The 27661-nt window shown below is 36.9% G+C and overlaps 2 protein-coding genes and 1 long non-coding RNA gene across 7 annotated transcripts in view; 1 reads left to right on the top strand and 2 right to left on the bottom strand.

Annotated features, from left to right (window-relative positions):
- Positions 1–1716: 1716 nt before the first annotated feature.
- On the bottom strand, positions 1717–17915 carry LOC129437675 (TPA-induced transmembrane protein). Of its 2 annotated transcripts, none has more exons than XM_055195952.2 (8): positions 17560–17915; positions 12785–12862; positions 12446–12514; positions 11606–11741; positions 8450–8604; positions 3018–3088; positions 2670–2842; positions 1717–2584 (listed from the first exon to the last, which is right to left on the bottom strand). In XM_055195952.2, exons 1-8 carry the CDS (start codon positions 17635–17637, stop codon positions 2565–2567), a joined length of 780 nt encoding a protein of 259 aa, XP_055051927.2. In that variant the 5' UTR covers positions 17638–17915; the 3' UTR covers positions 1717–2564. The 2 variants fall into 2 exon arrangements, with proteins under 2 accessions (XP_055051927.2, XP_055051925.2); XM_055195950.2 differs by having other exon boundaries at positions 12785–12865; positions 17560–17913.
- Positions 16970–26637, top strand: LOC129437680 (uncharacterized). Its single transcript, XR_008642321.2, has 3 exons — positions 16970–17722; positions 25143–25338; positions 26516–26637. It is a non-coding gene; the product is annotated as an uncharacterized lncRNA (long non-coding RNA).
- Positions 21796–27661, bottom strand: part of LOC129437674 (capZ-interacting protein) — a 28109-nt gene continuing 22243 nt past the window's right edge. For 2 of the 4 annotated variants that reach the window (XM_073862815.1, XM_073862816.1), the window contains 3 exons: positions 26569–26649; positions 26446–26529; positions 21796–22624 (listed from right to left, as the gene is read on the bottom strand). In XM_073862815.1, the coding sequence (XP_073718916.1) occupies positions 22190–22624; positions 26446–26529; positions 26569–26649 (600 nt within the window). In that variant the 3' untranslated portion in view covers positions 21796–22189. Of the gene's footprint in view, positions 22625–26445; positions 26650–27661 lie in introns of all 4 variants that reach the window. The other 2 variants (XM_055195948.2, XM_055195949.2) reach the window with 1 other exon arrangement.

Genomic DNA, 27661 nt, shown 5'->3' with positions numbered 1-27661 from the left:
GTTTCATTGAAATTTACAGTCAGTAGTGGCGGAACTAAACAAACTATGGAAGTTTGACTTTCAAAAGTTGTATTGAGTACCGCTGTAAAGAAAAATGAATTACTGTAATTCATCCCAGTGAGTAATACATACACACACACCTGGAGCAGTAAGCAGCTATCCCTACAGCCCCTGGGGAGCAATTGGGGTTAAGGTGACTTGCTCAAGGGCACCACAGTCGCAACCTGCTGGCCGTTTCTTATTGCATCATACATATGGAAAGACCTGACTAATCTAGCTTTATCAGTGACATCACAACCATGCACATCTTAAAGTTCACTCCCCAAAAAGAAGATATTTTGCTAAATTATGGTAACCGCACAGTGGATGGCACCCATATACTTCCATAGTAGGAAAAATAAATCTTATGCAAATCAATGAATGCCATTAACTGTGGGTTTTACATCATTATATATAATGAAATATCTTCATTTTTGTTTAACAGAATAAAGAAACTCGTATAGGTGAAGAACAACATGTAGGTGATTAATAGATGACAGAATTTTCATTTCAAAGCCACAAAATGCACATGCTGGTTGTAACAATCCTCCAGGTTTAACATACAAGGCTAGTCCTAGACTAAAACACACGTTTGAGTTGTCTTAACTAAAAAAAAAAAAAAACTTGTACTGACAGATCTTAAAATATGCCAGTACCAATGGTTTATCTCAAGATACACACCAATAATAGATTTTTCTAAAGCATGTTTATAAAAGATGCTTAAACATTCATTTATTTAATTAAAGGATTAGTCAATCAAAAAAAATCCAGTTAATTTACTCGCCACCATGTCGTCCGAGATGTTGATGTCTTTCTTTGTTCGGTCGAGAGGAAATTGTGTTTTTTGAGGAAAACATTCCGGGATTTTTCTCATTTTAATGGACTTTAATGGACCCCAACACTTAATACTTAACAGTTTTAATGCAGTTTAAAATTGCAATTATAACACAGCTTCAAAGGACTCTAAATGATTTCAAAGGTGGCATAAGGGTCTTATCTAGTGAAAGATTGTCATTTATGTCAAGAAAAATAAAAAAGAAGCACTTTTAAACAACAACTTCTCTTCTTCCTCCGGCTGTGTAATTGCATAATGACTTTGAAAGGTCACGTGTCACACATATGAAACGCACATTTGTGAACCATTTTAAACAATAAACTGACACAAAGACATTAATTAGTATCATTCCACATACAACAACGTCTGAACGGTCCTCTTTCTCCACACTTGTAAACACTGGGGCGTAGTTTCGATATGTCATCCGTGACCTTTTGACGTGACGACTTACGCACTGGCCCATCAGGACCGGAGGTTTCGCTAGATAAGACCCTTATGCCTCGTTTGGGATCGTTTAGAGTCCTTTGAAACCGCAATTTTAAACTGCATTAAAACTGTTAGGTGTTGGGGTCCATTAAAGTCCATTAAAATGAGAAAAATCCTGGAACGTTTTCCTCAAAAAACATAATTTCTTCTCAACAGAACAAAGAAAGGCATCAATATTTTGGATGACATGGTGGTGAATAATTTATCTGGATTTTTTTTAAGAAAATTGACTAATCCTTTAAGGACTAGCCCTGGCATTAGCTAAGCCTTGTCTGTGAAACCAGGCCAATGTGTACAACAAATACAACAAGCAATACAACAAATGACTCAAAAAAGTGAATGCAGAACAGTCTCTGTTCAATTAATGTTTTTAATTTTAATTCAGATTTTGTGCATGAACATTCACCCCAAACAATTGGACAATAACACATGTGAGTAAAGTTTAGTCTATTTCCATTGTTTATGCAAAATAGTTCCCTTACCTAAATCCTGTTTTGAGTTTCTAAAGAGATGCATACAGTAAAAATCACAGGATTGAGCCATATTTAGACACCAGTATAGCACAAAAGTGGGGTTTGTTTTAAGCCACCACCTTACAACTCATCCAGCACACCAAGACAATCATCAGGCAAACATCATAGCAACTGCATAGCAACATACTGTACTAAAAACTAACTAATGCAATGCATAGCACTTGGCAACCCACTTTTAACACCTTAACATTAAAACATTAAATAATGTAAAAAACTTGTTTTGTTAAGAGAATCATTACAGTAACCGCCAGATAAGGTTAGTAAAAACTTTCACTATAACAAGTTTTAGCCAAAAGGGCTGGATTTTTAATTATCTGCATGTAAGAAGCTAGTTCTTGTAATTAATTTTACAGATTAAAAAACATGAACATCTATCATCCATTATCTTCAAAGTGTGAAAGAAAATTGTCCAGTTTATTTCAATTTCACAAGAGAAAATATATAAAAGTTCATATAAGGGAACAGTAAAAATCTATTAAATATAGATACACCAAAACCTCTTAAACTGTATACAAACTGTACATTGTAAAAAAAGCATTAAAAGTTTTATTAGTGTTTTAAAAATGTACTTGGGACTGATCCTACAACGTTGTTTTAATACCTTAGAAGTCTTACAAAAACTTTACATTGTTATTTGCTAAAAAAGAGAAATTTCTATATGCATCAATGCATCAGGTTCCTCTCGTCCAAACTGAAAAGCAACAAAGAGTTATTTTACATATCATCAAAAACAATTCAATCACAGCACATTAAATATGCAATGGGCTTCATCTCACCTTCCATGCTGAGTGACGTTGGTTTGACATATAGAGAGTTTCCAGCTGGGTCCTGATCATAAAAGTGTTGGAAAAGTACATTTTTCACCATCTCCCGACTCAGAGTGTAGCGTACAAGCTGCTCATTTTCTGAAGGGATGATGAACTGCAGCTCAAACTGTGCTGTATCATCACTACATGAATGCATAAAACATTAAAAGCATTAGAGACTGCGTCAGTTCTTGTCCACCTTAACTCAGACATTTGTCTACACTTTACATCAAAAACTACACTGTATGATTGTATGAACAAGGTATATTAAAATGGCATTTTGTATACAAAAGTGTGAAAAGTGTGAAACTGAGTCACCTGAAACTGTTTATGGTAACACTTGAAAAGTACCGCGCCAATGCAGAAGAAGAATTGTAGACTGTAGTCAACTAAAGAGAGGTATAAAAGAGATACAGAGAGATCAGGTTATTAACTAATGTTTCATTTGTGTGTTCAAAACAAAACTGAATGTGGGATATTTCTGCTTGACATCTCTGACCATAAATGTGCTCTACTGGTAAAAGAAACTAACTGCAACTGTTAATATTTTAACACCTGCAAATCGAGTTATAATCAAAATCGTGGAGGACAAATGATGCTACGCACTGCTTTCGCAGGGGTAAAATTATCAACAGAAAAGTCTTACATACCTGTCTCTGTCAGAAAATTACAATCAAAATATGGTCCCTAGCTATTACTGAGGCGGTACCTTTTCAAAAATTACACCTTTGCACATAAAGGGGAAGTGCACACCAAAGCTTTCAAGCCCACGGCCGGCGCATGTTTTCAATTGTTTCCAATGGTAGCCCAACGTTTTTCAAAACAGCCAGCAGCTAGCGGTTTTTTTTTTTCGCTCTGAAAACCAGCGCTCGGCGGTTTTTCCACGCTCGGCGCTAAGGAGGCGTGCACACCAAAGCTTTTACGCCCGCGGTCGGTTCATGTCTTCAACTGATTCCAATTGAAACTCACATTTTTTCAAATAGGCCATCAGCTAATTTTTTTTTTTTTTGCGCTGAAAACCGGCGCTCTGCGGTTTTTGCACACTCTGCGCTGAGCGTCGAGAGTTGAAAGAGATTCAGAACTTTGAGTGAAAAGCTCCGCTTGTCAATGTCAGTTCTCACACGGCCATCCAATCACAATGGAGGAGGGGCGGGACATTACCACAGCAACCAACCGGCTCACAGCTCAAACAGGTGGCAATCGGTGTCCTCCAGCCATTTTTAGCCACATTCATAAGTTTTGGTAGAGGTGTCAAGCGCTAGTGGTTTCAATGTTAAGTCAATGTGACGACGCGTTCACGCGCGTCTGGAGGTCTTGCGGCGCACATGAGGTGCTTAGCACGGTGCGATTCGCCAAAATTTTTTTTAGCTTTGGCGGAAAAACGCCTCACATTAACCAGTCAGGAGCTTGCTCTAGTAGTGATGTGATTACAGAAAGCGAGTGGAGTCGCAGAAGCCCCTCCCATGATGCTAATTTCCGCATGAATGTCTCGATGACCAGAATTTCACAATCAGCTTTTACGCGCGAATGAAGCGAGTAAACTCAAACTGTTCAAGCGGCAAACTAGACGCAGTAGATGCGACTGGTGTGGAGTTCATACTCTATTAGTACCTCAGAGGTACATATTTATACCAAATGTATACATATTTGAACCTCAGTTGTATACTTTAAAGGGGTGCATCTCTGAAACCCAATGTTGATATTTGAAATCACCTAAACAAACACGCCCCTACCCCAATAGAATCTGGAACTTCTTTTGATAGATCCGCCCCACAGATACGCAACCCAGGCAACAATGTTGTTTAGTAGACACGCCCCTTACTGCTGATTGGCTACAAGTGTGTTTTGGTACTCATCCCAACTGTCTGTTCCAAATAGTTTTTCAAAAATCATGCACCCCGCCTTTAAGGACCTTTTTAAAGGGTACTGCCCAAGTGACAGCTAGGGATCATTTTTCTGATTTTTCAAATTTTATCCTTATTTTTTGATTCATTGATGCAATATATTTGCTTTTAAAGGTCATAGCTTAAAAATATGCCTTTTTTCATGTTTAAGTGCTATAATTGGGTCCCCAGTGCTTGTAACAACCTAGAAAATGTGAAAAAGATCAACCCAGTAACTTAGTTTTGGTAAACCATTCTCTGCAAGCATGTTAAAAAATAGCTAATTGAAATGTGGATCCTCTTGTGATGTCAGAAGGGGATAATAATACCGCCCCTTGATCTGTACTATAAAAACCACAGCACTGCTATTTAGTACAGAGAGAGAAAATAATTGACAGCACAATTGAGTTTTAATTTTCATCATGGCGATCAGTGTTTGCATTTTATCAGCTCATTCGCTTTTAAAGGAGGCACACCCAAAAAAACAGCACATTTTTTTCCCACCTACAAAGTTAAAATTGCCACATGTTATTATAAATCATCTGTGTGGTATTAAGAGCTAAAACTCGACATACTGAACTATAATCTTTGGTTTTATCCACTTTGAAGACTGATTAAAGGGAGGTGGGGTTTGTGTTACTTAATATTTATTCTCTTGTGAAACAGGAAGCCTTGACTGGACAACATCATGTTTCTAGTCACCATGGTTTGCTAAGAAAATGTTAATGAATTTCAGAGATATTTAGGTATTACAGAAAAACATTTATATTTATAATGTAATCCCCCCCATTCAATTGTTTTGAATGAAACATTATAATTTTTAGATTTTTGTTATTAACGCTTAAAGGAGGAAACATTATAGATTCTTTTTAATAGCTTTCTTTGCTCATATTTACCAAGGGTGCCAACACTTTTGGCCATGACTGTATGCACTCACATACTATGTCCCCTTTAAAAGTGAATTTAAAAGAGGGTTACTATTTCATGCATTTTGGATAGATGGATGGATTGCTCATGTTAAACATATGCAAAGTGTCAAAAAAGCAGCAGCATTTTAACATGAGAGATATTCTTTTTTAAGGGCACACAATGCAAAGCTCTTTAAAACATGCATTTACCCCGTCATGTGTGTCACTCGTCATGTCAAAATGTGTTCAGCGCGTCATGTAAACTTATGTGCATCATGCACCACGTCAAAATATGAGACGCGTCTAAAGGGTTTATGATAAAAGAGACCCTTGCGTTTGCCAGATTCTCGCTTAGTCTAATGTGTAATCAGAGTTTAGTGTCAAGTGGGTGCCTTGCTAGTATTTTGTGAACGTGAGCGTCTCTTTTATCATAAACCCTTTTGATGTGTGTGCAGCAGGCACTTATTTTATCAAGACGCATGATGCACATGGTTCACATGATGCAATGAACACATATTTTGACATAATGAGCCACACACGACACTCCGTCTAAATTCACGCCCCTCGAGGTGAAGAAGTTTATTTTAATCCCAATCTACATGAATATCAGTTTACTATTATATCTACATGAATATGTGAATTTTTGCAATGTGTGTCATGAGTTTGTAGGTCACAGGGGGTCTTAACTTATGCAGGCCAGCTGTGTATATACACATAGTTTCATGTCAAAGGTCACAGAGGGTCTCAGTATAATGAATAGTCTAGAGTCAAACAGGTCATGGGAAGGAGACACTGGTCTGATGAATGTCATGTGGTTCTTCAAGTTACAAGCCTGAACAGAAACAACTAGTTTGAACCAGGGAGGGGAGGGAACAAAAACCAAGCCATGGCTCAGCGGGTCAGACTGATTTTGGAGGATCCTCCCAGGACCACACTCTGGTTCTGGGGGGATTCCCCAGGGCGGCCTCGGCTTCTTATTTATCCGGAAAAATAAGTCTATCTCTCGAAATCAAAACCTAAGACCGAAGATTGTTTCATTTGAGGAAAAAGAAAACCACAACAGAGGAAGAAAAGGCCAGCGGCCGCCACTGATGGGCACTTTAACCGGAATAGCATACGCACACACCAACCAAGAGCTGACACAGAAGCAACGTCACAGAAGAAGTGCGTTGTTGTTCGTGGGAGAAATTTAAGCTTGTGCAGCTTCACAAAGAACCCAGCCTTATGGAAACAATGAATATAGTTTGTTTATCAGGGGTCTGCTGAAGTTGTGCGTAAGTGTTTGTTTAGTGGTGGAATTTTAATCGGGCGGTCCTAACCAGGTCATGAGGCGCAGGCGGGAAGATAAACTGTGTCTGTGTTTTGTTGGCAATCCGCGCGTATAATGTAAACAACACGAACATGCAGTGAATCATAAATGATCCAGATTATGTGTCTCATTTCTGCTCCAGAAGCCCATCATGTTACAATCTCACCACTGTGAACATCCACTTCAGTCATGGGTGAGACTTTGTTGAATCAGGTGTGTTTAGACAAAGATCCAGATGTCCTTTATCAAGGCTTTGTTATGAAATAGTTAAGAGGAAACATTGGTTTAAGCAGCATGTTTCTGCATGTCTCTTGTGCAATAAGAAACAAGGATCTATGACATTTTTTTCAAAGAGTGTTGGGTGTGATCCACAACCATTTGTTAAAACTCTCAAATCAACTGACAATGTTTAGTACAGTTTAGGCTTTACCTATAACATTGGTAAAACTAACCTGATATGTGCATGTTTATTAGAATAAAATACACTTTTTATTTATTAAGATTAAAGGATTAGTCAATTTTCTTAAAAAAAATCCAGACAATTCACTCACCACCATGTCATCCAAAATGTTGATGTCTTTCTTTGTTTTTGTTAAGAAGAAATTATGTTTTTTGAGGAAACACATTCTAGGATTTTTCTTATTTTAATGGACTTTAATGGACCCCAACACTTAACAGTTTAATGCAGTTTAAAATTGCAGTTTCCAAGGACTTTAAATGATCCCAAACGAGGCATAAGAGTTTTTGGCAAGAAAAATAAAAAATATGCACAACTTCTCATCTTCCTCCGGTCCTGCGACGCACCAGCGCGACCTCACGAAATACGTCATCACATCAAGAGGTCACGGGTGACGTATCGAAACTACGCCCCAGTGTTTACAAGTGTGGAGAAAGAGGACCGTTCTGATGTTGTTGTAAGTCGAATGATACTAATTATATCTTTGTGTCAGTTTATTGTTTAAAATGGTCCGCAAATGTGCGTTTTCACAAAAAAATAAAAAATTAAAATATATGTAACGTGTGACCTTTCTACGTCACTACGCAATTACGCGAGGTTGCGTTGGCGCGTCACAGGACCAGAGATAGACGAGAAGTTGTGGTTTAAAAGTCCATATTTTTATTTTTATTGTCAAAAATGACAATCGTTTCCCTTATGCCTCGTTTGGGATCGCACAGAGTCCTTTGAAACTGCAATTGTAAACTGCATTAAAACTGTTATGTATTGGGGTCCATTAAAGTCCATTAAAATGAGAAAAAATTCCGGAATGTTTTCCTCAAAAACATAATTTCTTCTCTACTAAACAAAGAAAGACATCAACATTCTGGATGACATGGTGGTGAGTAAATTATCTGGATTTTTTTTAAGAAAATGGACCAATCCTTTAAAACAACTTTACAATTTAAATCAAAGCTGCTCAATTCTGCTTTTAAACCATCCTGAATGTCTTGCTCTATACAGTTCAATTTTGTAGTAGTTTAGTAGAGTAGGTGTAAAATATATTTTATAATATGCATTGGAAATACTGTCAGTATATTAATGGTACTTATAATTCACTGACAGCATTTCACATGCATACTCATAACATGCTGACAGTGTTTCCAAAGCAAATTAATCTTTAATGTTTTGTAAAGATCGTGTGTAGTATTTACCTGATGTTTCAGTTCTTCTAGCAGTTTCTCTCTTTCTTCTGCTTGAGTTTCAGGGTGTGAAATAAAACTGTTGGCAAGAGTAAAGTTCCCTCTGAAGAAGCGCTCCACCACAAATGATGATCTGTCATATGTCTCGTCCTCATCGACATGACCAGCTTTGTGACAGAAAGAGGATCAATTTTAAAGATACAAGAGTAAATAATGTTTGAAATTATTATAAATTATTAGGCCCTATATAAAATTATCTGGTCCTGAATGTTCATTGGTCAAAGAAAACAGTAAACAGTATATTGATCTGAGTTCACGTCTATTATGGGCTCTTACTGGCTGATTTTTTTCTTCATTATTCAGCCAAAATCATAAAAAAATGTTTTTTCAATCTTTCATTATCAATGTTTATGTATTTGTCTAGCATCATGAAGTGCTTTATGCAGACTCTTTTTTTCCACCACAAAAGTTTACCATTTTGAAAAAGTTAAATTTGCGTTTTTATACCCTCTCAGAAGTCAAAAATAAATCAAGCGTAACATTTGACCATTAAAACTTATTTTTCTACTAAGGACGTACACTCACCTAAAGGATTATTAGGAACACCATACTAATACTGTATTTGGCCCCCTTTCGCCTTCAGAACTGCTTTAATTCTACATGGCATTGATTCAACAAGGTGCTGAAAGCATTCTTTAGAAATGTTGGCCCATATTGATAGGATAGCATCTTGCAGTTGACGGAGATTTGTGGGATGCACCTCAAGGGCACGAAGCTCCACCACATCCCAAAGATGCTGTATTGGGTTGAGATCTGGTGACTGTGGGGGGCATTTTAGTACAGTGAACTCATTGTCATGTTCAGGAAACCAATTTGAAATCATTCAAGCTTTGTGACATGGTGCATTATCCTGCTGGAAGTAGCCATCAGAGGATGAGTACATGGTGGTCATAAAGGGATGGACATGGTCAGAAACAATGCTCAGGTAGGCTGTGGTATTTAAATGATGCCCAATTGGCACTTAGGGGCCTAAAGTGTGCCAAGAAAACATTCCCCACACCATTACACCACCACCACCAGCCTGCACAGTGGTAACAAGGCATGATGGATCCATGTTCTCATTCTGTTTACGCCAAATTCTGACTCTACCATCTGAATGTCTCAACAGAAATTGAGACTCATCAGACCAGGCAACATTCTTCCAGTCTTCAACTGTTCAATCTTGGCCAGCTTGTGCAAATTGTAGCCTCTTTTTCCTATTTGTAGTGGAGATGAGTGGTACCCGGTGGGGTCTTCTGCTGTTGTAGCCCATCCGCATCAAGGTTGTGCGTGTTGTGGCTTCACAAATGCTTTGCTGCATACCTCGGTTGTAACGAGTGGTTATTTCAGTCAAAGTTGCTCTTCTATCATATTGAATCAGTCGGCTCATTCTCCTCTGACCTCTAGCATCAACAAGGCATTTTCGCCAACAGGACTGCCACATACTGGATGTTTTTCCCTTTTCACACCATTCTTTGTAAACCCTAGAAATGGTTGTTTGAAAACCCCAGTAACTGAGCAGATTGTGAAATACTCAGACCGGCCCGTCTGGCACCAACAACCATGCCACGCTCAAAATTGCTTAAATCACCTTTCTTTCCTATTTTGACATTTAGTTTGGAGTTTGGGAGATTGTCTTGACCAAAAGACCACATCCCTAAATGCATTGAATCAACTGCCATGTGAATGGTTGATTAGATAATTGCATTAATGAGAAATTGAACAGGTGTTCCTAATAATCCTTTAGGTGAGTGTATGTGCCTGTTGCACATGCGTCCAAAGGGTTTACTATAAAAGAGACTCTCACGTTCACAAAATACTCGCAAGACACGAAGTTAACACTAAACTCTGATTACACATGAGATTAAGCGAGTATCTTGCAAACGTAAGCGTCTTTTTTATCATAAATGGTTTTGACACGTGTGCAGCAAGCACATGTTTTGACATGACTTGTGACGCACATGGTTAACATGACGCAACCATTTTGCACCCCTCGGAAGAGAAGTCACCGGGCACCACTGGATTAACAATTACAGAAAAAAATATTTTGAAAAAATATAGTGTATGTGTGTATATATAGTTTATATACAACAAGAAAAACAATGAAATTGACATCAGTTTGTTAACGTTGCCCTTCTTGGAAAACCGCTGACATTTAACCATATAGTCACAGTAGAAGCAGAAGGTCATAGCAGATCTTCCTCATCTAAAACAGGAAGACGAGGCTACAGTGGTCAAACATGCAACACATCTTGCAAACCGCAAGATCATATGTGATCCATGTGGTAGAATGTTGTAAATACTACAAGCCTACACTGTTAGACTTTTTATTTTATGTATGCGGTAACTCACTGGCAACGTGTTACTGTAATTGCGACATTACAGTACCATAACTGTACATGTTTTTTACAGTATGATGCCTTTACCGCAGTTCCATTTTACAGTATAATACCCTTACTGTAACCTAGTTTTAAAAAATATATTGCCTTGAAGGGGAATCGAACCCGGGACACCCGTGTCGTAGGTCTGTAACACTACAACAGCACCACAGAGTCACTTCATAAAAGTTCTCTCCCGAGACTCCGAGGAGCGAAATCTTGGCGTCACTAGTGTTTTGAAGTCTTTGAAGTCAACTTCAAATCTGACGGTCAAGCATTTATCCATAATCCCTTTCTTGTTTCTATCTACAATTCTCAATAAATTATTTACACTGCTGATAATAATTCACATTTTGAAATTGGCTTCAACGTATTTCATTTATTTTATTTTTCCATTTTATATGCTACTGTTTTATTCAACTGCAGTAGCACTATGGCTGTTGTTTTACAGCAGTCTATCGCAAATTCAAAACATACAGTAAATCACTGTAAATTAAATGGTAATGCAATGCATATTACAGTAATGAACTGGAAAAGAAAATGATGGTATTTTACTGGGCATTTTGTGGTAAGTAACTGTAGAAATTACAGTTAAGTCTAACAGTGTATGCATCTATATTTCTCTATCAAAGGTACAGTCTGGCAATGTAAAGAAATAGGGAATGTTTTCATTTGAATTTTTTTATAATAATGCTATAACATTCATTTTTAAATGATTGCAGATTGCATAAAAGAAAATGAATGAAAGTACCTGCACACACAATGAAGGAGATTGCAATGATCAAAGCAATCAGAAGTAATACGATGAGAATCACCATCCACTTTTTGAGTTTCCACACCGCCACCTCATTCAGCTCTCGCTTCACCCTCTGCAGTTCATCCCTCCACTGCAAACACACACATACACACACATCAATTTACTGTATCAACAAACAACCCGACATAGCACTGGACTGCCATCTGGAGACATGCTTAGACTTCACAAAGCCCACGGGTGAATTCCTTGGACTGGTAGTAATTCCAATCAAATCAAAACTCAGGAAATTAAAATCATAGTTGGCCAACTCAGATCATTTGTACGGCACATAGCATTAGTTTTGATCTGATAAGCAGCCTTGAGGTTTTTTATTACTGTGCTGTTAAAACAAAGAAAGTCTTTTAAAGGGCAAGCTTGTTTACTAAGGCAATTCTTAAGTACAGTTGAGATATTTGCTTATGCAAAAACGATACACCTTGCATATATTTGCCTTATGCAAAGTCCAGTAATCTTAACAAAAATCCTAAATGATGCACATAACTGGGCAGATTTACAAATAACATTTGGGAAAGATGTGACCCTGTCTGAGAAATCGAGGCTAAGGTCTTATAATCTTATTACTGTATGAGATTAAAAGCAAAAAAATGTGATTTCACATTGACTTCAATATTTGACATGACCTTTTTCAGTCAATATTAAAGATATTAACGTTATATTGTCACAGAATGTCCTTTACATTATATAGGGAAAACAGTAAATCACTAAAAATGACTTTAGCTGGATTTTAACCAGCAAGGTCACAAATATAAATGTTATGAATGTGTTCAAATTTACCCGTGGTTTGGATGAATTTACAGATTCAATAGTAACATCACTGCACTCTGCATTGTTGGCGTCGCCCACCTTATCACACAAAAAAATAGAAATGCAGTTAAAACATACAGTGTAGGGTGTTTGGGTAATTATGCATTTGAAAAAAAAAAATATTTAAAAATGTAAGACAGAAGTAAGATTGACTGCAGTTAGATCAGTTCAAACCATATTATGTTTGCATACTCATTGTATATCAGGTTTCCTAAAAAAAAAAAGGTGGCAAGACCTGCTGATCTATTTTTATATGGAGTCAAGGCCGCGAGCAATCTTAGGCTTTATGATGCATTTACGATTCAGTACCTGTGGTGTTGATAGAAGGGGAGACACTTCATGTGCCGTGTTGACGTTGTCTGAGCGCGCTCCATTTCCTGAAGACACCTGCTAATGTTTACATAAGAGAAGAAATCAGCCTGAAAATATGTACCGTTTTATAAATCTTTACAAGACAGTTATAGTACGTACGGACGGACGGACAGACAGACAGATAGATAGATAGAACGACAGATAGATAGAACAACAGATAGATAGACAGATAGATAGATAGATAGATAGATAGATAGAGACAGACAGACAGACAGACAGACAGAACAATAGATAGAACGACAGATAGATATATAGATAGATAGATAGATAGATAGATAGATAGATAGATAGATAGATAGATAGATAGATAGATAGATAGATAGATAGATAGATAGATAGATAGACAGAACGACAGATAGACAGATAGACAGAACGATAGATAGATAGAATGATAGATAGATAGAATGATAGATAGATAGAACGATAGAACGATAGAACGATAGATCGATAGATAGATAGATAGATAGATAGATAGATAGATAGATAGATAGATAGATAGATAGATAGATAGATAGATAGATAGATAGATAGATAGATAGATAGATAGATAGATAGAACGATAGAACGATAGAACGATAGATAGATAGATAGATAGATAGATAGATAGATAGATAGATAGATAGACAGACAGAACAACAGATAGACAGAACGACAGATAGACAGAACGATAGATAGATAGAACGATAGATAGATAGAACGATAGAACGATAGAACGACAGACAGACAGACAGACAGAACAACAGATAGACAGAACGACAGATAGATAGAACGATAGAACGACAGACAGACAGACAGACAGACAGATAGACAGACAGACAGACAGACAGACAGACAGAACAACAGATAGACAGAACGACAGATAGACAGAACGATAGAACGATAGATAGATAGAACGATAGATAGATAGAACGATAGAACGACAGACAGACAGACAGACAGACAAACAGATAGATAGATAGATAGATAGGTAGATAGAATGACAGATAGATAGAACGACAGATAGATAGAATGACAGATAGATAGAACGACAGACAGACAGACAGACAGATAGAACGAAAGATACTCGAAAAAGATTCTTTCCACGCTGCCTCGCAAAAGAAAAATTCCTTGTGATGTGGATGAAAATTTGTGGCCCAACAGACAGGAAGCACTGCATGTACAGTTTTCCTTAAGGAGATTGTCCTACGTTTTAATTTCTACTTTTTTGTGATATCCAGTGCTGTCTTCTTCTTTCTGTATTGCATTGATGTCTGCCAACAAATTACAGTAAATTACAGCGACTGAGTAAAACTGTAAAAGGACCCACCCAAAACGGCACATTTTTGCTCACACCTACCAAGTAGCAAATTAAACATGTTATATAATAAATTATCTATATGGTATTTTGAGCTAATACTTCACATATGCACTCTGGGGACATCAACAATTTATTTTACATATTAAACGTGCCATAGAATGTAAACTGTATTAACCTACAGTAGATGAATAATAAGTGTTCTGTTACATGGTTATGACATATGTGAGCCTCAAACGCAATTGTTTCATCATTCTTATGTAAACTTGTGCATGCAAAAGATCACTGAAAACAGGCCAATCTCAACATAACACCAACTGTGGTGTAACTAGGGATGGGTATCGTTAAGGTTTTAACGGTATTACTACTCTTACCTATACTACTTAACGGTCCGGTACTTTAACGGTATTCTTATCGGTACTTTAGACAATGTTAACATTTTATCATGAACCTAATAATGTTTCTGCTGCATTTCATTATTACAAAAATAATTTCTGGATATAATTTTTAAATAATATACATTTGTTCATGCACCAGCGTGAAAGCTGCAGAAAACATACTCTAAATAGGATATTTATATGTAGGCTATTTTGTAAACTAATTTGAAGTGCTTTGCATTTATCCAAATAAATGTTTACATACTGATTTTTCTTTATTTGGGATTTTTAAAAAAAAGTAAAAAATATGTTGAATGCATAACGTCATTTCTCCCAAAAGAAATCAACAGAATTTCAACGTAAGGTAAGCAAACCAATTAAGGAGATTGTACATATTTTAAATGTCGTGAACAACATTGATTCAACATGATTTTAGCATACATGCCTGACAGGCGCGGTGGGCGCGTGCAGCAGGTGACGCAAATTATGTGTCCTCCGAGGGTTAGTCCGTCTCATTTCAGTTCTCTTCGCAGACTTCTGAGGCTGCCACCCTGAAAGACCAAGTGCTCGCCTTTTAAGGTCGCATGCTTAGAAGGTTGCAGCCCTTGAATTGGTCCCTGTTTCTGTCTGCACTTTTAAAAGATGCTTTGACAGATTGCTTGTGTTTCCGCCCTTACATGCAAACATCTTGTTGCACTTACCTGTATGACAACAAGCGTTGTCTGCATCAACTCTAGTGAAGTATGACCACACTTTTGAACGTTTTGCTCTATCCGCCATCGTCACTCTTTGTATTAAGCGAGAGTTTTCATGCTGTTATGCGTGGGCCGCGTTCGTTCTTGTGTGTGTGTGTGTGTGTGTGACAGGCAGCCTCCGCGTCGCCCATGAGAGATCTCGCAGATACAAACGTCAAACGACAAATCTCTTAATATTATCGATTCGCAAATTACAAATGTTTGGTGAAATAAAATGTGCACGAAAACATTATTAAGCAAGAATACATAGTACATTTATTTTAATTTTTTTCTCCAGGACCGCAAGTAGAACCGATAGCGTCAGATCTTACTGATACTACGGTCTTTCATAATTTAGCCCTGGGGTCAGTTTAATACCGGGTTTAGGTACCCATCTCTAGGTGTAACAGTCGAAATGTACGACCCCAACATGTTTACTAATGTGAGCTACTGGCATGAGCCTCAGAGCAGAGCTAGGCCTGGGGCAGTAACCGGATTACCGCCATACCGCGGTCACGTGACCCATGCCGCGGGTCTGAGCTCCTCATCGTCATAACCGCAAAAAAAAAAAACTTGAAACATTGGCCTGCACTTGTGTGTATACAACCCTATATCACGAAATTGCGTGACTATTTCACGCATGGACCAGTGTGAAAATGTCACGCTTTGCCGCGTTTTCTGTTTGTGTCACTCACTGTCACGTATTGGTTACTTAACTTTTTTGTCCTATTTTCAAACCATTGTCGCTTCGGTTTAGGGTTAGATTTGGTGCTTGTGTTATATGTCACTTTAAGTATTTGTCACTTTAAGTATTGGTTTATTAAAAAAAAGATACAATACTTATTCTTTTATATTTTCTAAACTTTAACCAATTGTCACCTGACGTTGGGGTTAGAGTTTGTTTAGGTAAGGATGTCATTTATGTAAATCTAACCCTAAACCGAAGCGACAATGGTAAGAAATTAGGACAAAAAAGTTGAGCAACCAATACATGAAAGTGACACAAACAGAAAGCGTGACATGGTCACGCTCAAACGCGGCAAAGCGTGACAGAGGCAGACTGCCCGGGCGCGCGCGAGACAGACCGTGTCATTTTGCGCACACACACGCATCTCCGTGCAGCTTCCACGATATATCTAAGCACGGACACATGTGCAGTACAAGTGATTTCTCATACAAATTATTATTTTACCAGACCGTCAGGGCAGCAAGACTTTGCGTCATTTACAGGCCATTCATAAATTAAAAATAGAAAAGTGGCGAAATATCTGTAGGCACGTAAGTGTGGACACGCGCAATGCGTTAACATTTTTTTAACTGATAATATTAATTGTTCAAGTTGTTGAATGTTGAAATTGAAGAAATGTGGAGGGAAATAAATAATATTCACTTTACATGTTCCTTAAGTAATTTGCCCATGTTGTTTATTGAACATAAATAAGTCATGCATGTTATTTAACTCGTTGTCTTGCCAATAAACCGCAAAACCGCGGGAATTTGTTGATTACCGACCGCGGTAAGAAAAAATTCAAACCGGCCCAGCCCTAAGCAGAGCCAATCAGAGCAGAGCTCAACTTTATTATTCATGACCCTCTCAAATAAGGCAAAAATAGATAATTTCATTCTAAAGGCAAATCCTAGGGTTGTACATGGACATAAGACATTTCTGGATCATTTTTGCACTTATTAAAGCCACATACCTTTTAAGAAGAAAGAACATTTAACATACTATTTCAATGCATTCTTTGGCACCTTTAAAAAGTCTTGTGAAATGTCCCCTTTAGCCATACTATAGTAGTAACTATAGTAGTATGCGCCATAATTTTTTGTTAAAAATTACAAATGTTTTTTTTTTTTTTTTGACCGACTGACAGAGAGGCAGCCAGATACCAATGTTTTTGTTGCAGTTAATGAATGGACTACTGGCCGGCCAGAAGATAGACAGACAGAGGGACAGACATCTCTTGTCATTTTAATTTTGACAGACAGACAGTGTGTAAATGTTCAGTCAGACAAACATAGGAATCGTTAAGGGTCGTATAACTTACCAAAACACAGTATGCACCATGATATCAACACCACAATATACGTTTTATAAAAAAATACTAAATATGTTTTACAAGGTAGCTTTTCTAGCTTTAGTTTTATAACAAACAAACAAACAAAAGAAAGAAACGCTCCGTCTCTGTAGACGGGACAAGTTGGCGCTTGTACAAACATCTAGTGAGATTCATACTAACTCAACTAGTTAAACCGAAGTCAGCACGACGTTGAAAGTAAAATGAAATGAGCTCTGTCATATCTTACCTCAACTCTAACGTCACTGGCGATATTATTGTTGTTACTGACAACTTGAATGGTTTTTAATTCCAGCTCGTCGCTCATTCTTCCATAGTCACAGTCCCACAACAACTCGTCCTGCTTTTTACCCGGAACTAAGAGACGCCTCAAACACGCCTGCCCGTCACAGGTTAACAATACACTTTATTACACCACCTTACATTGTGTCATCAAACGATAAGTACTTTGATCTCCGATTCCTTTCAAATGTGAATGAAGTTTGTGATGATATGCAGGTAAAATACACAGAGTGTTAAAATGCGTCTCGTATTTCAGTAAAAAATGACTAAAGAAGCGAAACTAAAATGAAGATCAAATGGGATGTGCAAGCACAAAACCTGAAGTGGGGGAGTGGGGCGGTAACTTGAAGTAAACTTGAAACCAAAAATATAAATGTAGGGAGATACTACTTAGGTATTTTCCTAAATTATGACAATATTCGCATGGCCTTTATATTTTATTCTTGTTGTAGGATTAAGTGTTAAAAGCTTTTTGGCAGATTTGTCACATATTTCTAGCATATTTACAGTTAACTTGCGTTATATTTTACAGTTTTATAATTAAACAGAAGGTGTCTGCTAAAACACCTGCTTCATGTCCTCTTGTGGACACTCGAGGAACTGCACGCTCTCAATGTGTGTCCACCAAAATACCTTTTACTATATTTATAATAAAATACAACCAAATCCCCTGAAAAATATTCAGCATTCTTTATTAATTTATTTGTCTCTCATTATATTTAATTACTTGAAATTACTCAATAGAAAACACAAAACAACTGTATTTTCTCTGGCATTTTGTCAGAAATTAAAATTACATTATTTAATTTTGTAGATAGTTAAATACAGAATAAATGCTGCTATAATTTATGATGTAACAACTGTAGACTTTTTATTTCTAAGGAAGAAACAAAAACAAAATACTTTTGTTTAAATCAACCACATAGCATTTTGCTCTCTTAATGTTTTGCTCTCTTAATGCTATAAGTAATATGATAAATTATCTGTTAAAATCAAGCTTTCATTGGGTCTTATATGAAAAGTAAAATGTCTGTAGAGTAGTATTAAAGTCACAGTAATACATTCCAAGCATTCCCATTTAATATTAGCATCACAGTACTATAGCAATTGAGGCTGCTGGTAAATTTGGCTTTTGCGCTTTCTCATCACCCTATATCACGCAAATACGTGACTGTTTCACGTATGGACCAACGTGAAAATGTCACGTTTTGCCGCGTTTGAACGTGAGCATGTCACGTTTTCTGTTTGTGTCACTTTCACGTTTTGGTTACTCAACTTTTTTGTCCTATTTTCAAACCATTTTCGCTTCATCATCAATTCTGTTACAACAATTACAATATGTGCAAGCTTAAAAAATGAGAAAATACATGATGGATTTTAATAACAAGTTAAAAGTGGCACACAGGCTTAGGGCTATTGATCAAAGAGGAACAGTGATGGGACTTTAAGTTTCATTAAGGATGTACATGTAAGAGTAGTGAAGAGTGGGGTTAAACATGTGCTTTAATCTAACAGTGTTGTTTTTCAGTTAATTGTAGTACTAATTAAAATTTGTGAAAAGCCCAATATAGATCAATTTGAATTGAATACATTTAGAAAGTGTCCATCTTGCAGCTGCCCTACACTCTAAAAACAAACGGTGCTATATAGCACCAAAAGTGGTTCTTTGCTCGTAATCATAGAAGAACCGTTTTTAGTGCCATACAGCACCGGTGAAGCACCTGTGCAGAACCATATAGTGCCATGTAGAACCAAATGTGGTGCTATAGTGGTTCTATATGGCCCCTATATGGTGCTTCACCGGTGCTTCACCGGTGCCACATGGCACCGGAAACGGTTCCTCCATGGCCACAATTCAAATCAACAGTTTTGGTTCTATATAGCACCGTTTGTTTTTTTAGAGTGTAGATTAGAAATGCACATAATTTATAAGGACTTTTATGTTATAATATTTTTCTACTCTAGATAGTTGCAATAAGTTACAAAAGTTGTCACTGGAGCGGTACCTTTTCAAAAAGTCGTAAAATATGCATAATCGTACCTCAAGGGTATAGATTGGTGGCTTAGAGGTACAGTACTGGTAACTCAAAGGTACTAAAATCATACATATTAAATCTTTTTTTTTTAAACGTACACTCTAAGAAAGGATGTGTTAATTTTAACACATTGTTTTGTGTTAAACTATTTAACACATTATGTGTTATTTTAACACATTGTGTGTCATTTCGTGTAGAATGTGAGCTTAAATAAATGAAATGGACAACACAAGATGTGTTAAAACAACACAAAGTGTGTTATTCCAAAAATAACACAGAGATGTGTTAAGTTAAGGACAACACACTAGATGTGTTGTCCTTAACTAGACACAAGATGTGTTAATTTAACACATTAATTTTAAGAGTGTAGCATCCCAGTGACAACTTTTCTAACTTTTCTTGAAATGTGCCTGATGTTTCATGGTAAGTTGTGCCACTATCTCAGCTAATAGTGATAATGAGCTTTACCTCCAAATGCAGGAAATACTATAACAAAATTCCCCTTACATTCATGCTTTAGCTATACATTTTATCATGAGGTGCTGTAAAGAAACGTGGCACAGCTTACCCCACACTCCCGTAACCTCAGGGGCGTATGCAGAATTTCAATAATGATCACAAAAATGGGATTGTGCGGAAACATGCAGGGTTGTTGATGTTTAGGTTGTGCATTATTATCCTTTAAAGATTTAAACAGGATTTTGTAAGGGATTAAATCACAGTGTATGTGATACAAAAATGTATTCTATCATCATTATTTCATTCAAAACACATGACTTGTATACTTCAGTGAAACACAAGAGGATATGATTTTTAAATGTCAATACTGCTCTTTATCATACATTAAAAGTGTTTGATGACTGACATTTAGCTTAACTTCTCCCTTTGTGTTTCAAAGAAGAAAGAAGGTGTTAAATGATGACGAAATTGTCTTTTCAGCTGAACTATCCCTTTAAAGGTGCATTGTGTAACTTTAAGAAGGATCTATTGACAGTAATGCAATATAATCTGCATAACTATATTATCAGGGGTGTATAAAGACATTACAAAATGAACTGTTGTGTTGAACTGTTACCTGGGAATGAGGTGTTTTTATCTACATACACCAGGGTCCCCTTAAGTCCGGGATACACTGCACAATTTTTGACTGTCCCAGGCGAAAGATTTCCATTGTGAAACAATGGTCGCGATTTCTGTGATCCTATGTCGTCCATTGAGGCCGTTTTCCCGGTCTTGCGTCCAAAGATAGCCTACGATAGTTTTCAGCATGATCAATGCACAGTGTGTTTGCTGCTACGACCTGCGTACCGGTTACCACTAGCGCATGCTGGTGATGCGGTAACGTGTGACGCAGCCGTCGAAGCCTCCGATTCAATTCGTACAGTCTACGTGCTTGTCGTAGCCAAGTTTAAATGCTCCATGTCGCACAGTGTGATAAGGTAATGATCTGACAGGAGTGCAAAAATCCTGCAGTGTATCCTGGGATTTACATGGATGTCGCCATTTCGTGCCGTCATGTTTCTACAGTAGCCCTAAGAGGACAATCCGCTGTACCCTCTGTGTTTTGTCCCTACGTTGTCTCAGACCATAGATATATATACACTAGATGCCGCTTTGGGGTTCTTCTAAGCATGCGTCAAAACCGCCGCCATCTTGGAACAGAGGTCTTGTCATAGGAAGTATCTAGGTAATGCTGCTATCTCCGCCTGTACTTCGGATTTAATGAACGATGCCGGACTTTTGTGCTGCGTATGGGTGTTAGGCCTACTAGCACTATGCATTATAGTTAGAAAAAGTAGATTTTCTTAACATCATAACATTACATTTTCTCTAGACTCAATGCTTAATAGATGTCTGATTGTTGGAACAAAAAAAATCTAATTTTTCCGTTACACCTTTGCCTACAGTGATGCTGATGCGTAGTTCCCCTGTTTCAAGATGGCGGCTCCATTTGACGCATTTGTTCTAATGAACTGCTGTAGCCAAGGCGACATCTAGTGTACAGTCTATATCTATGGTCTCAGATGATGACGTGTTTGTCCTGTGGGGGCTACCGTAGCTTCAATATGCGAGGGCTGTGGACTAAGCCGTTAGTTGCAATTCACAGTCTCACAGCTAGATGCCACTAAAAATCTACACACTGGACCTTTAATTCTCCACAGCTGATAGCAATTTAATAAATCTGACCAGCCAATAACAAATCATGTTAGGGAAAAAACAGACAATAGGGTTTGTGTAAAAAACTATTGACATAATGGCTTTTTGGTATTTTGGCCAGCCTAGATCTATTCTCTATATGTAACGTGGCAAAGTCCACAAATCCATTATTTTGCAAAAGCATTGTCTGTCTTCATTTATCCTGTGTATCTATCCATCTTTAGCATTTTTATGTCAATTTGCCTCATTTTGAGAAAGAAAAAGAAGAAAGCATCATTATTGTTACACAAACACGTTCCACCTGAACTTCTGTGGCCTAAACTGGTCATTCAGAAGTGAACAGATAACCTTCCCACTACTTTGCTTTTGGTGACTATAACACTTTCACTTCTCTTCTGGGTCCTTCTCAGTGTCTATCAGTTCCTTGTTTTCCTTCATTTCTATCTGATCGTCCTCTGTATTATCATGCTGTTCTTCAGAAGGTTGGTGTTCATCTGAAGTCACTTCCTCAGGGACCTCCTGCTGATTTCCAGTTTGGGTTATTTCAGTCCTCTCATTTTCTTCAACAGCATCTCTGTTCTCCATCCTGTCTTTGTCCTGCTCTTCTGGCTCTGGGTCATTGGTGACATGAGAGGAAGCCATCTTATCTTTATCATCCTCCGGTAAAGGACCACTCAGCGTCACTTCTTCCCCTCCATTCTGTCGCAGGCTCTCTGCTTGACACGATGACTCATCTTTCTCGTAAGACTTCGTATCCTCACTTGCTGATTTCCTGTGATGTCGCGTGGGCAGCCGTCTCTTGAACAGCCGAGCTCGACTCTGCAGGATTGATACACAACATAAGATACATAAGACTATTTGTGCATTAACATTTGGATTTGTGCAAGTTTAAAAACTGTGGAAATATATAATAAGCTATAACTGATATCATAAAACTAATGTATACTGTAGATCAGGAGTCTCCAACCTTTTTGTGAGCAAAGGCTATGGATAAAACTGTATCTGGAGGGCTACTTTTTTTGATATAGTCTACTTTAAACCTTTTTGTTTTACTTGTTGATGTGTTTCATCATTGTTTAAAATGGTAACACATAAAAGAAGCCAAGCTAATATAATAAAATATGTAATAAATACATATTCAAATTGAGGTGCTTTGATGGGCAACTCACAGACTCTGTGTGGGCAAACCGGTGCCCGTGGGCACCATGTTTTAGACCACTGCTGTAAATTATGCTTAATAACCCAAATGCATGCAAAATAAACATGTGATCATAACAGTTATAATACATGTAAAATATATCCCCCACCAAAAAAAACTAAATGTCACTCATGCTAAAAAGCATGGAGTGCAACAAAAGAAATCTATATATAAATACACACACATGCATGTATATATTTAAGAAATATTTGCGTGTGTATATAAATTTTTTAATTTACATTATATATATTTTTTAAATGTATATTGCAATATATTGTATAGATATTTTCTTCCTTAAAATTAAGCATGCATGTGTGTGTATTTATATATAAACTTTTTTGTTGCATATCTTAGAAATCCAGTATAATTATGGTTGCCAACGTTGGTTTTGTAGCATGGAGTGAGATATAGTTTTTTTTTTTTTTTTTGGGGGGGGTACATTTAACTTATATAATAACTGTTATGATCAACCCAAATATGTAAGCAAAAACCTTTATTCTGCAAATGACTTGTCACTAGGCAGCCCGTATATGGGACACCTGGGTTTACTTCAATATTTTTGATGTACATTTGAATCTATCACGACAAACTATATATTGTTGGAAAGGTCTAAGCATCTAGAATACATATTTCAGCAGTGTTTTATAAAATAAATTATGTAGGGAAAGTAATTGATTCATTTATGAAGAGATTGTGCTTCAAAACATTCATATCCTAATGTCACTGTCCCGCCAGCGGGACGCCTAGGTTTACTTCAGTGTTTTGCATATGAATTCTTATCTAATCATGACAAACTATATCATTTGAAACTTCTAAGTGTGTAGTTTTCATTTATCATCACTGTTTTGGTAAAGGAATGACATAGTGAGAGCCAGTTTCTAAAATGTCATGGGCCCACATGTAGGCCCAATTTGATTTGACATATTTATACCCTATTCTAAACTATAATAATCTTGACAAACTATATCATTGGAAAGTTCAAGGAGTGTAATTTTCTATTATCCTTATCATTTTGAGGGAATTATGACGTAGTGAGACTCAGTTTCTAAAATATCACTTTGATTTTACATATTTGTAACACTAAACCCCCACGCTAAACCTAAAAAATCATGATAAACTATATATCACTGGAAAGCATATTTCAAGGTCATCTGATGATAGAAATAATGTAGTGACAGTTTTTTGTTACATGACCCCACCCCCCATAAGAATGCATATTAATTTTCTATATTCATAATTCTAATATCATATTATAAGTCTTCAAAAAGTTGACAAACTATATATCATTGGAAAGCTCCTAGTTTTCATATTTCAAAACGTTTTAGCAGTAATAATAATAATGCAATGACAGTAATTTATTAATTTGTGCCAAGAGTATGCACCAAACCGATGACACCTAGTGGCCTTTGTTGGTAAAACGACTAAAAAAGTGACACAAATTTGTGATTTTAAATGAAATTTGGATCACAACTACTTTTTATTTTTTATTACATTATTTATTTTTTGAAATATTTACATTTTTATAATTTTATTTATAAAATTAATATGTTATTGCATTATTTTCATTTAGTAAAATATATTTAAACTGCTAGAACAATTTTTCTGTTTAATATTTTCATGTCAAGAAACTTCAGTTTGAATTTGAAGGTGCACATCAACTCCCCCCACACTTAAAAGGGATGGGTGACAGTAAAGAGGTTAAACTACTGTAACCCTGGACATGATACCCATAAACATCCTACAGTACTGTATGTTTGTAATGTAATATTAGTATATTGCAAACTGTGCAGTATAAAATGTATATTGCCCAGTATTTTTACAACTACTAATAATAATATGCATGTGAAACAGCACACAGTATTAAACAGTAGAGCTTTAAGCAGTTTATGAGAGTGGCATAAAGTTATCGTCAACATTTAGTAATAACATATTTTGGGAGTCTGATAAAATAATGGAAGGCAAGCTGAGTGCATTACAGGATACAATATTTCACACAGTGTGCTCATCTTGTAGTTTCATCTAGGTAAAAAATACATACTGTGTACAGTACATCCTAAAAAATTGCGGCAAGTACGGCATTATGAATATTATATATAGCATTATTATTTTCTATACTATTCTGTGACTGTATCTCTATAGAGGTTGTGGTGAAGAAGTGGGTTGATTGGATTACAGTTTACAAACCCCACTGCTGTGTCCTCTGGCGGTTCATGTGAATAGACTACAGGCTTACTAAGTGCATAAGCCCTGAAGACGTGCAACTTTGTGCTGATGTCATCACATCTCACACATCACAGATGATTGGACACAATGACTGACCATGCAGTGGTTAAAGGTAAATATGTTTAAAGATAACACATATATAGTCGCAAAACTCTGCTTTTAATTCTGACTTTGAGATTCAACTTCACTTTGTAATTTGAGTACTTTCTCAATTGGTTGGGCCTGTTTGTTTTAAGAATGATAAACAAAGGAGAAATTTGTAGCTCCCTTCAACAAGTATGTTATCTGCAAATGAAAAATAGCTCTGCTTTTAAAATGCATTATCTGTATTCTTTACTTGCACCAAACATTATTTTTAAGTTCCTAAAAAGTGTGGCTTTTACAAAGAAACGTCCTTTAAATTGTCCAACTGAATTGAAGAAATGTCCTCCCAAATATTGCATTGGTGTAATACAATAAATCCTATTCTTATAAGTATTAGTAGGCCTCATGTTCCTAATGCATTTTTTAAAACAAACAGTGCAAAAAGTGTCCCTTGTTGGCAAACACTGTTTACACTAGCTCTGCCCACCAATATCTGGTAGGACCTCGCTCTTCTCCCTTTTCCTATCATATATCACATCGAAAAGGCATTTGTTTTCAATGTTTGAAAAGTGTAAATAAAGTGTCTAATGGGTTTTTATTAGGAATTTATTTGGTAGGGAGAGCTTTTATTCTCCCAATATCCATTTAATCCAATCAGCCAGCATTAAATAATTTTACTTTAATAATTATGTTGAGGTGCAAATAGCCTCTGCCAATATAAAGTATAGCATCTAATTACTCGTATTTCAAAGACCTACTTTTATATAGTGTAAATAGACACTATCTGTTACGGTACGTTCACATGGAGCGTAAGCGTTAACGCTTCCCATTCACTTTTAACGGGTGATGACATGCGTTGCTGAACTGAATTGTGGATCTGTCGGTGCCGCGTCACTGGCGTTGCTTGGGGCAGAAGTTGAACATTTTTCAACTTTTTAAGCGGCAACGCATGCGTCAGCCAATCAGATCGCGTTATGCAAATAACCTAGGCAGTTAGTGTCAATTTTAAAGCTATAGTGCAAATACTGCTTTTTATAATTTGGAGTGAAATATGACCTGGATATTTCTTCAGAGTTTCAGAGAGATTTCCACAGAAAGCTGACTTGTATTAAATGCTATGGATAAAATATCAGACCTTGTTGATGCTAAGCAGTAGATTGCCTTCGGCCGGTTGTTCAAAGCTAACCGGCATTTCATCTTCACAGGACAGCTGAGCGGGTTGCGGTGTGGATCTCAATGAGCTGGAGGGACTGCTGGGATTGGAATTGGTGGGAGACTGTTTGGCCTCTGGACTTTTGGGTGGAGACAGCAGTATAGTCGGAGAGAGAGCAAGGTTGGCCTTGGAAAGAGGAAAAAATCATTGAATTACTGTAGGAATTCATTTACGGTCCCATTATAGAAGACTGCTAAATCTGATCAATCTGTTAAATGCAAAAATCTTTAATTAACATCCATACATTTACCAAAATGTAAATTTTCTTTTTTGTAAGATAAAATATCTGAAACAGAATTAAAAATGTACATTTCATAGTTACAGGCTGTACCTGTATAATATGTATAGAGCAGGTTGGTCAAGTATTTAGTCAAAATTCTGAAAGCAAAAAGATGAACCACCACCTTTCTCAGTACAGGTCAATGCTTTTTTCAAAATGAAAGAATGGACTCATAGGCAGATAATCCTTGAAAGCTTGTTAATCTGGGGTCAAAAATTCAAGGCCCTGGAAAGTTTTTGAAAATATACACAAGTAGATACAGTTCATTGGAAGTGCTTGAATCTATTATATTCAAGAAGTTGTCTGGAAAAGATTCATATTATTCCCTGTTGAGTGTAGGATAATATCATAAAAATTCTAGACTTTTTAAGCACACGTGCTAAACTGTTCGCTTTAAATGCTTATATCTTCTGTATGCGAATGCTGAAAGCTTTTTGAATAGTTGTGTTTGACATATGAAAACGTCTCGGGTTATGTATGTAACTGTTGTAGCTGCGTCTCCCTTGCCATACTTCCTGCATCCCTGTAACGCTGTCTTTGGCAATATTTCAGATAGCGATATACTTCCTGGCTCCCACGTCACCCTGTCCTTGTTGTTAAGCCTCACCATTGGTTGAATTTGATAGACACATTCAGATGCACTTACCCCTGGAGACGTCCCCAAAGTGTCACCGCAGTGACGCAGCGCAAGTCCCCTCGAAAGGGAACTGTAATAATGTATCTTAAAAGGCAACACGATGTAACCTTGCTCTCATTTGAAATGTGTCCCCACATTTAGTCATTAATTTTAGGGTTATTGGACCTGGAAAGTCCTTGCTTAAGTCATTTTTTATAATTTACAGCAACTTCTAACTAGTC

The sequence above is a fragment of the Misgurnus anguillicaudatus genome, chromosome 24, assembly GCF_027580225.2.
Source record: "Misgurnus anguillicaudatus chromosome 24, ASM2758022v2, whole genome shotgun sequence".
Classification (NCBI taxonomy): domain Eukaryota; kingdom Metazoa; phylum Chordata; class Actinopteri; order Cypriniformes; family Cobitidae; genus Misgurnus; species Misgurnus anguillicaudatus.
This window is presented reverse-complemented; position numbering and strand designations above follow the sequence as displayed.

What these genes read in the sequence shown, in the direction of transcription:
- LOC129437675 (XM_055195950.2), bottom strand. Translation starts at nt 17,637, where the DNA reads ATGAGCGACGAGCTGGAATTAAAAACCATTCAAGTTGTCAGTAACAAC. An exon ending in CCAGTGACGTTAGAGTTGAG is followed by an intron (nt 12,866 to 17,559) that starts GTAAGATATGAC and finishes TGTAAACATTAG; the next exon opens with CAGGTGTCTTCAGGAAATGG. An exon ending in TAGAAGAACTGAAACATCAG is followed by an intron (nt 3,089 to 8,449) that starts GTAAATACTACA and finishes ACCTCTCTTTAG; the next exon opens with TTGACTACAGTCTACAATTC.